The 11,233-nt window shown below is 41.1% G+C and overlaps 1 protein-coding gene across 1 annotated transcript in view; it reads left to right on the top strand.

Moving 5' to 3' along the window:
- The first annotated feature begins 2,049 nt into the window (after positions 1–2,049).
- The window catches only part of LOC106095069 (neuropeptide Y receptor type 2), a 60,821-nt gene continuing 51,637 nt past the window's right edge, over positions 2,050–11,233 (top strand). Inside the window, exon 1 of the mRNA XM_059363970.1 lies at positions 2,050–4,102. Coding sequence (XP_059219953.1) covers positions 2,294–4,096 — 1,803 coding nt within the window. The 5' untranslated portion in view covers positions 2,050–2,293 and the 3' untranslated portion in view covers positions 4,097–4,102. The remainder of the gene's footprint in view (positions 4,103–11,233) is intronic.

The following is an 11,233-nucleotide window of genomic DNA, read 5'->3' as shown; positions in this document are numbered from 1 at the left end:
CCTTATATTCCTTCCTTCGCATATGGTGTATCCAGTCTCTAAGGACCGGATCCACCCGGTACTGGTCTAAGGATTGGATCAGTGTGTCGGTCCGCACATTGTTAAAAGCCCCCTCGATGTCAATGCTTACCGCCAGGGTGTACGTTTTGGTATCGAAGGAGTCTTCTATTTTATGCACAAGGGCAGGGCTGTCTCCACCGACCTTCCCTTAACATAGGCACGCTGTTTGAGCAGTTCCATGGATGTCCTATTTTTATACCCACCACCGACGGATGTGGGTATATTCATTTTGTCATACCGTTTGCAAAACATCGAAATATCCATTTCCGACCCTATAAAGTATATATATTCTTGATCAGCGTAAAAATCTAAGACGATCTAGACATGTCCATCCGTCTGTCCGTCTTTCTGTTAAAATCACGCTACAGTCTTCAAAAATAAAAATATTGAGCTGAAATTTTACACAGATTCTTTTTTTGTCCATAAGCAGGTTAAGTTCGAAGATGGGCTATATCGGACTATATCTTGATATATCCCCCATCTAGACCGATCCGCCGATTTAGGGTCTTAGGCCCATAAAAGCCACATTTATTATCCGATTTCGATGAAATTTAAGACAGTGAGCTGTGTTACGCCCTTCGACATTTTTCGTCAATTTGGCTCAGATCGGTCCAGATTTGGATATAGCTGCCATATAGACCGATCCTCCGATTTAAGGTCTTAGGCCCATAAAAGCCACATTTATAACCCGATTTTGCTGAAATTTGGGACAGTGAGTTGTGTTAGGCCCTTCAATATCCTTCGTTAATTTGGCTCAGATCGGTATAGATTTGGATATAGCTGCCATATAGACCGATCCGCCGTTTTAGGGTCTTAGGCCCATAAAAGCCACATTTATTACCCGATTTTGCTGAAATTCGGGACAGTGAGTTGTCTTAGGCCCTTCAACATCTTCCGTCAATTTGGCCCAGATCGGTTTAGATTTGGATATAGCTGCCATATAGACCGATCCTCCGATTTAGGGTCATAGGCCCATAAAAGCTACATTTATTACCCGATTTTGCTGAAATTCGGGACAGTGAGTTGTGTTAGGCCCTTCAACTTAACGCCTTTTTACTTGTTTATCATGGTGTCCACAATACATTCCATGGTTTTGATTAGAAAGGACGTAAGGCTTATGGATCTGTAGGCCTTTGGGTGTCGCATAACTTATACCCAAGCCCGGCGAAGCAAGCTATACGACACCCACCCACCTGATTTTAGATTTATAAATATTCCCACCCTACTCTATAGCCCATGAACTTTGCCACAAATTTTTCGCCGGAATATTATTAAAATTTATTTTTAACAAGATTTGGAAATTCAAGGAATTCATGAATTGCATTAAGAGTTTCACAAAATTTCCTTCACATATAATTTGTTATGTTAAAGAAAATAAGCCAAGTCATTATCTTACTCTTGATGTCTTCCCTTACAGATTTCGGCGAAAATCAAAAACAAAAATCTCCGACAGCAAAGGGAGGCATATAAAACGCTGCAGCATAGAAAATTCAAATGAGACAACCAAAGCAAGGCAACTAAAACAATTAAGAACAACAATAAACATCATAATAACAACAGCGGGAGCAGCAGCAGCACAAGTTGAACAACATTTAGGCCAAAAACAAAAGAAATCACAAAGAACATCCTGGCACTTGGTAAAACAGCGCATCAAGCAGCGAAAAAACGTCCAGGGCACTCTGAATAAGTTGTAAAGGAAGCCTAAGGCCTCGAAGACCAGGACAATACAATAGGACAAGGAATAATAATAACAATAAAAACAATATCAACAACTCGAACAAGAACAAAACATAACAAGCAGCTCACAAAGGCCAAGCCGCAAGCTAAGCTTTTTGCAAGCCAAGTGCTAAACGAGTGGGTAGGACTACATCAACTTTGTCGTCGGACGCAATCCACATAGCAGTACTACAATCGAGTGGCTATGCTCCAGGAGTATTGCCGCACAACATAGCCTTTGTAAAACCTTAGCTGTTAGAGAGAGAGAGGGAGAGAGAGAGGGAGAGAGAGAGGGAGTAGTGAGGGGGAATCAAAATTTGTTTACTGTTACACAGCTACACCGGTCCTCCGTATTTGTCCAAAGGAAAATGATAACAAAATGGTATTGCGATTGAGTTCGAGACAAAGGCTCACTCACTCATCGTAATAACTTTAAGCAGAAACGAAACAAAAGAAGCAAAACTTACAGAATTCATTATACCCCGAAACGAAAAACAAAACACGGCCCCTTGCAATCATGCCAAATATCACCGGGACAACTCCAGCTTCTTTCACGGCGGCGGTCACTTGGTCCGCCCTAGTGGCCCAGAAGAACAACACCACACACCGTGGCTATCATAGCTACAACATCAGTCTACCCTCCCATCATGAGCCCAGCGGCCACCATCACCCATTGCTTATGGACCAGCTGGATGTGATGACCCCTTACTCCACGGCATCGCCCACAGCCAGTGGGGCAGAGCTTCAGGAGAAGGCAGATCTGATAGACAACGATTTTGTTCAGATATTCTTTTGCATTCTCTATACCACAGTCTTTGTGTTGGGGGTCTTTGGCAATGTGCTGGTGTGCTATGTGGTGCTTAGGAATCGAGCCATGCAGACCGTTACCAATATCTTCATAACCAATCTGGCCTTGTCCGACATACTGCTGTGCGTTTTGGCTGTGCCCTTTACGCCCCTCTACACTTTCATGGGGCGTTGGGCTTTTGGCCGCACCCTCTGCCATTTGGTTTCATTTGCCCAGGGCTGCAGCATTTACATCTCCACACTCACCCTAACTTCCATAGCCATTGATCGGTATTTTGTCATCATCTATCCCTTCCATCCGCGCATGAAAATGTCCACCTGCATAGCCATAGTGGTTAGCATATGGGTAATTTCCCTACTCGCCACGCTGCCCTATGGCATGTACGTCAAGGTAGTACCTGGCTATGCAAATGAAACCGAAGATGCCCTGAATGGCACAGCCACACAGTTCAACTTCAACTCCACCAGTCAGAATGCCTCCTATGCGCCGCAGCGCACCTACGATGCCTACATGCAGATCGTTTCGTCAACGTCGACTACATCAGAGCCGGAAGTTCCCTCCAATTCGATTAGCTACTGCGAAGAAGACTGGCCCACGGAGCGCTATCGTAAGGTCTTTGGGTCGGTGACCACCATACTGCAGTTTGTCTTGCCTTTCGTCATCATCTCCATATGCTACATATGGATATCCCTGAAGCTGAATGCTCGTGCCAAAGCCAAGCCAGGCTCGAAATCATCGCGCAAGGAAGAGGCCGATAGGGATCGCAAGAAGCGCACCAATCGCATGCTGATAGCCATGGTGGGTGTGTTTGGCCTCTCCTGGCTGCCGCTGAATGTGGTGAATATCTTCGATGATTTCTATGAGAAATCCAACACATGGCGTTTCTACACTCTCTTCTTCTTTGTGGCCCACTCCATAGCCATGTCCTCCACTTGTTACAATCCCTTCTTGTACGCCTGGCTGAATGAGAACTTTCGTAAGGAGTTCAAACATGTGCTGCCCTGCTTCAATCCCTCCAATAATAATATCATCAATCTAACGAGGGGCTATAATCGCTCGGATCGCAATACCTGTGGGCCGCGTTTGCACCATGGCAATGGTGGTGCTGCCACCCGAGGCAGTAGTCTAGAAAATGAGGATGATGGCGATGGCAATGCCATCACCCAAGATACCACACTCACAACAAAAGATAAACTGCTGATCATACCGCGCGAGCCCACCTACGGCAATGGCCATAATGCTCTGTCGCCTTGTCTGGATCGTGGTGTAAATGTAGCCTTGGTCCAATGCAGCAAACAGGTGGAGATACTACTCAACGACAATGATATACGAAAGCATGGCTATGACGATTACGATGCGGACTCGTGTGAGGAGCAAACCATTGAGATGCGTTTCAATGAAACGCCCTTTATAAGCTCCGACAATAATACGGCCATTAGCATTATGGAGACGAGTACTAGTTGTGAAGCTGAGCGCAGTGGAAGCAGCGATCGAGATCGTCGGAGTAACTGAGGAAGGGTGAGTGCGAAAATTTGTAGAAATATGATATGAAATATCATGCAGAAGAAAGTACTCGAGAAAATAGTAAAAGCGTGCTAAGTTCGGCCGGGCCGAATCTTTGGAACCCACCACCATGGATTCTGCAAAATATTTATACAAATTAATGTTGGTTGAAGGGCATAATTTTTTTCTGCATACCGAACTTTTGTTAAACGAGCAAAAATTAAAGCTTCTAGGAACTGAATCGAGGGACCGATTTATATGGGAGCTATCAGGTGTGGACCGTATGCGGCACAGTTGTTTGAAGTCGTATCGAAACACTGCATGCAAAATTTCAGCCAAATCGGACAAAAATTGCGGCTTCCAGGGGCTCAAGAAATCAAATCGCGACATCGGTTTATATCGGTGCTATATCTAAATCTGAACCGATGACCTGTAAAATTTTAAGCGGCTAGCCTTGCCCGTCCGACCGCTATCGTGAGTGATTTCGACAGACGGACGGATAGACATGGCTAGATCGACTCAGAACGTCGAGACTATCAAGAATAAATATGCTTTATGGGCCTTAGACGAATATTTCGAGGTGTTACAAATGGAAAGACTAGATTAGCATACCCCCTTCCTATGGTGGTGGGTATAAATATTGACTATATTCGACAAACCTGTGTTTCCCAAAACATGACCCTTCATTCGCCCACTTTACGCCAATCTATTGTATATTTCAGTAGGGTACCTCTCTCCTAACTCGATCTGGAATTTTTTTAAATGTAGCTTTATTCTTGGGCATTTTTCATCCCATCCGTCCTGAAGGTGCTTATGAGTACATTTTCTTAATTTTCCCACAAACCCACAAACTTCGGTTGACCAACTCTGAGCTTCCATCGGTTGAACCCTAAAAGTGTGTGCTCGCAGCAAGTCAACTTTTTTCAGAAAAAGGAGCATTGAAGCCTCTAATTGTCAAAAGTTAAGACTGATATTCTTGTTACCTCGTAGAGTCAGGAATAAACCAACTTCAAGAGGAAACAAAAATCAAGATAACACAAAATGTTCTGCATCTTTAGTTAGAGGCCACAAAACTAAGCCACCATCACCATCCATTCTAATAACAACTCAGAAAGTTTGTTGCAAATGGGCGAGTTGTTCAATCCGCAATCTCTAAAAAGAAGTAAAGCCCTTCGCATAAAATTCACGTTGCAAAGAACTTCTGCTAGTGCAGTTGTTGCATTTACTTCCTGCCATCAACCACTACCATTGAAACACATTCGCTTCAATAGAAAATCCTGCTTGGAATACCGGCTACTTAAGTAGCACACATAATGTGGAGTTACAGCTGCTGATGACATGCCATGCTAAACGTGATCCAAAATTAAAGCAAACTCTTAATAGTGGCACGTCGTCGTCACACGCACAGGCTGGTAGCCATAGTGCTATAAGTGTCCTTCTGTACTAATGGCTGGTGCATGCCAATAGTAGACCATAAATCTTTTGGTAATTTTTTCTTTGAAGGTTGGTTCGACATGCTCTCTTTATATCATACAAAGAACGTTTAAGACAAACATGAATAATAAATTGGCAGAACTTTAACTGAAATATCAATCACCTAAGTTATGAATTACTGAACAAGTATTTATAATATCTTAAATGGAAACGAAAAGTTAGCGCAAAAGAGAAATTGGAAAATAGTTAAGGAGATAATTAGTAAAAACGTGCTAAGTTCGGTTGGAATTCTGCTAAAAATTTATACAAAATTAATTTCGTTGTAAAGCTTAGTTGTACTTTATGTGCCAAATTTCAGCCAAGCCAGGCAAAGCCGTAAAAAGCTATTCGGGAGATCACAAATTTTGGTTAGTAGAAACAGCAAAAAATGTTGCTGTAACAGCAGAAAGCCAGCTGAAAATGAGGCAGCAGTAATTTGTTTGTTGCTAAAACAGCAAACATTCTGTGCTTTTTTTAATTGGTAAAAAGTTCAAAAACTTCACAAATATTTGACACATTTTTATGCCCACCACCAAAGGATGGGGGTATACTAATCTAGTCATACCGTTAGTAACGCCTCGAGATATTCGTCTAAGGTCTCAACGCTCTGAATCGATCTAGCCATGTACATCCGTCCGTCCGCTTGTCGAAATCACGACAGCGGTCGAACGCGTAGAGCTAGCCGCTTGAAATTTTGCCCAGATACTTCCTATTGATGTATGACGTTGGGAATGGCAAATGGATATGATGTTGTCGATTCAGATTTGGATATCATATAAACTGATCTCTCGATTTGAATTCTTGAGCCCCTACAAGCCGTAACTTTTGTCCGATTTGGCTGAAATTTTGGATGCAGTGTTTGGTTATGACTTCAAATACCACTGCCTTGTACGGTCCAAATCTGTCTATAAACCGATCTCCTAATTTGACTTCTTAAGCCCTTAAAAGCCCCAATTTCTGTGCGATTTTTCCAAAATTTTGCATGCAGTGTTCTGTTAAGACTTCCACCAACTATTCCAAATACGGTCCAAATAGATCTATAACCTGATATAGCTCCTATATTAACCGATCTCCCGATTAGACTTCTTGAACCCTTACAAGCTGCAATTTTTATCTGATGTGGCTGAAATATTGCATGTAGTGTTTTATTATGAGTAACAACAACTGCGCTAAGTCCGAACTGTGTACGGTCCGAATCGGTCTATAACCTGATATAGCTCCCATGTAATCCGGTCTCTCGATCATCCTTGTTCGGTTCCTAGAAGTTTTCATTCTTGCTGGTTTGACAAAAGTTTGGTATGTAGAATAAAATTTATTTTATATACATTTTTTGCAGAATTCATGGTGGCGGGTTCCCAAGATTCGGCCCGGCTGAACTTAGCACGCTTTTACTTGTTATATTACATCTTATCTTTTAATTTTACAAGCATATATCGTAAACTCATTTTCCAATTTTCAATTACAGCCGACAAAATAACTACTGCTATGGTATCTATGCTTTTAAAAAACAAGTAAAAAGGCGTTAAGTTCGGCCGGGCCGAACTTTGGATACCCACCACCTCGGATATATATGTAAACCACCTTTCATCAAAATTCGGTGAAAATTTCATACCTTGTGTCCCACATCAGTTATATCAAAATAGGTTCCGATTGGGACCAAATATTAATAAGTATACTAGCTAAATCTAAAAATAAAGCGATCTGAACTATATACGACACGGATGTCGAAAAGCCTAATGTAAGACACTGTGTCAAACTTCAGTGAAATCGGATTATAAATGCGCCTTTTATGGGGCCAAGACTTTAAATAGAGATATTGCTCTACATTGCAGCTATATGCAAATCTGGACCGATTTGGGACAAGTTGCATAAAAATGTCGAAGAGCCTAATACAAAGCACTGTCCCAAATTTCGGCGAAATCGGACAACAAATGCGCCTTCTATGGGGCCAAAACTTTAAATCGAGATATCGGTCTATATGGCAGCTACATCCAAATCTGGACCGATCTGTGCGATATTACAGAAGTATGTCAAGGCCCTTAACCTAACTTACTATCCCAAATTTCGGCGACATCGGGCAATAAATGAGCATTTTATGGGCCCAAAACCATACATCAAGAAATCGGTCTATATGGCAGTTATATCCAAATCTGAACCGATCTGGATCAAATTAACGGAGGAAGTCGATGGGCCTAACACAATTCACTGTCCCGAATTTCGTCAAAATCGGATAATAAATGTGGCTTTTGTGGGCCTAAGACCATAAATCGGAGGATCGGTCTATATGGCAGCTATATCCAAATTTGGACCGATCTGCGCCAAATTGACGGAGGATGTCGATGGGCCTAACACAATTCACTGTCCCGAATTTCGTCAAAATCGGATAATAAATGTGGCTTTTGTGGGCCTAAGACCCCAAATCGGAGGATCGGTCTATATGGCAGCTATATCCAAATCTGAACCGATCTGGATCAAATTAACGAAGGAAGTCGAAGGGGCTAACACAACTCATTGTCCCACATTTTAGCAAAATCGGATAATAAATGTGGGTTTTATGGGCCTAACACCATAAATCGGAGGATCGGTCTATATGGCAGCTATATCCAAATCTGAACCGATCTGGGCCAAATTGACGAAGGATGTCGATGGGCCTAACACAATTCACTGTCCCAAATTTCAGCAAAATCGGTTAATAAATGTGGCTTTTATGGGCCTTAGACCCTAAATCGGAGGATCGGTCTATATGGCAGCTATATCCAAATCTGAACCGATCTTGGCCAAATTAACGGAGGAAGTCGGAGAACCTAACACAACTCACTGTCCCAAATTTCAGCAAAATCGGTTAATAAATGTGGCTTTTATGGGCCCTAGACCCTAAATCGGAGGATCGGTCTATATGGCAGCTATATCCAAATCTGAACCGATCTGGGCTAAATTGACAAAGGATGTTGAAGGGCCTAACACAACTCACTGTCCCAAATTTCAGCAAAATCGGATAATAAATGTGGCTTTTATTGGCCTAAGACCCTAAATCGGCGGATCGGTCTATATGGGGGCTATATCAAGATATATTCCGATATAGCCCATCTTCGAACTTAACCTGCTTATGGACAAAAAAAGAGTCTGTGCATTCAAATTTCAGCTCAATATCTCTATTTTTGAAGACTGTAGCGTGATTTCAACAGACAGACGGACGGACATGTCTAGATCGTCTTAGATTTTTACGCTGATCAAGAATATATATACTTTATAGGGTCGGAAATGGATATTTCGATGTGTTGCAAACGGAATGACAAAATGAATATACCCGCATCCTTCGGTGGTGGGTATAAAAAGCAAAAATTAAAGCATCTAGAAACCGAACAAGGATGATCGAGAGATCGGTTTACATGGGAGCTATATCAGGTTATATACTTATTTGGACGGTACTTGTCACAGTTGTTGGAAGTCTTAACAAAACATTGCATGCAAAATTTCAGCCAAGTCGGACAAAATTTGCGGCTTGTAAGGGTTCAAGGAGTGAAATCGGGAGATCGGTTTATATGGGACCTATATCAGGTTATGAACCGATTTGAACCATACTTGGCGCAGTTGTTGGGATTTGTGATAGAACACTATTTGCAAAATTTCAGCCAAGTCGGACAAAAGTTGCGGCATGTAAGAGCTCAAAATACCAAATCAAGAGAACGGTTTAAATGGTACGGTTTATAAGCTAACTAAGCACAGTTGTTGGGAATCATACAGAACACTACTTGCTAAATGTCAGCCAAATCGGACAAAATTGCTGCTTTCAGGGACTCAAAAAGTCAAATCGGAAGATCGTAAGAGTTAGTATCTGTGTAAAATTTCAAGCGGCTTGCATTCGACCGCTATTGTGATTTCGACAGGCGGACGGTAGCCATATCCTTCTCGACCCAAAACTTCGAAACGATCAATAATATATTTACTTAATGGGATTTTAGACGAATATTTCTTTGTGTTACAAACGGAATGACTAGGTTAGTATACCCCCATCTTATGGTTGTTGGTAAAGATAACACCGAAAATAGTCAAATGTTTTTATCAACATATTGCAAATGCCTCAATTATTGTTATAACTTCCACCATAGGAAGGGGGGTTTACTAACTTCATCACTCCATTTGTAACACAACGAAATGTTGAACTGAGGCCCACCAAGGTATTCATATCCTTAATCGTCTTGACATTCTCAGTCGATTTAGCCATGTCCGTCTGTTTGGCTGTCCGTCCATCTGTCGGTCCGTCCGTCTGTCTGTCGAACGCATTAATTGAACATAAATATTTCCTAATAGTGCAGGTCAATTGCGATTTTAAATGGACGAATTCGGTCCATGTTTTGAAATATCTGCCATATAAATCGATATCGGATCTTACATTCTGGAGCCTCTAGAGGGCGCAACTCTTATTATATTTGGCTGAAATTTTCCATGAAGCGTTTTGGTTTGACCATCAACAACTGTGTCAAATATGGTTCACATCGGTTTATAACCTGATATATCTACCATATAACCCCATCTCGTATCTTGACTTCGTGAGCCTCTAAAGAGCGCAATTATCAGTTTCTATGGGAGCTATACCAGATAATAGACCGATTTGGACCGTACTCGGCACGGCTGTTGAAAGCTGCAACAGAACATTGCGTGTGTAATAATTGCGGCTTTTATGGGCTCAAGAAGTCAAGTCGAAGGACCACTTTGTATGGGAGCTATATCTAAATCTCAACCGATATACCCCTTCGCAATTCCCAACAACCAACATCAATAAGACGCATCTGTGCATAACTTCCAGCGAGTATCTATATTCGTTCGACTGCTCTTATGATTTCCACAGGCAGACGGACGGACAGACATGGCTGAATCAACTTGGAACATTAAGGAGATCAAGAATATAAACAAGTGGATATTTCGAGAATGACTAGATTAGTATACCCCCATCCTACGGTGGTGGGTATACAAAATATCATGTTAATATAGAATTTTTAAAAAATAACTTTTGAAAAAATTTCGCATGAAATCAGATTTACTTTGAATAAAAATTTCCTAAAAACATAGAAAATGTCAACAAATTTGACAGATTAGGGAATTTTGATCAAATTTCCTATGTATAAGAAATTTTGCCGAAAATTTCCATAAATAAGAAATTTTGACAATATTTTCCTTAATTCGACGGATCGGTCTACATGGCAACTGTATCCAATTCTAGACCGATCTGAGCCAAATTGAAGATTGACGTCGAAGGGCCTAACACAACTCACCGCCCCAAATTATGGCTTAATCGGACAATAAACCTTAAATCAAAAGATCGGTCTATATGGCATCTATATATTTAAATCTAGATTAATCTGAACAAAAATTAATAAGAATGTTGACTGGCCTAATACAATACAACTGTCACAAATTTCAGCAAAATCGGATAATAAATCTGGGTTTTATAGACCTTAGACCCTAAATCGGCGGATCGATCTATATGGGGTCTATATCCAGTCCGATATAGCCCATCTATATTTTTAAAGATAATAGATATTTTGATGTGCTGCAAACGGAATGACATATTAAATATGTCATCGGTGGTGGGTATAAAAAATATGATAAAATTTCTTATAAATAAAAAAAAATTTAAATTTAAAATTTTTTAATTTTTATACCCTACACCAT

Source organism: Stomoxys calcitrans, chromosome 1 (assembly GCF_963082655.1).
Source record: "Stomoxys calcitrans chromosome 1, idStoCalc2.1, whole genome shotgun sequence".
In the NCBI taxonomy this organism is placed as follows: domain Eukaryota; kingdom Metazoa; phylum Arthropoda; class Insecta; order Diptera; family Muscidae; genus Stomoxys; species Stomoxys calcitrans.
The sequence above is the reverse complement of the archived record's forward strand: the minus strand, read 5'-3'. Positions and strand labels throughout refer to the sequence as shown.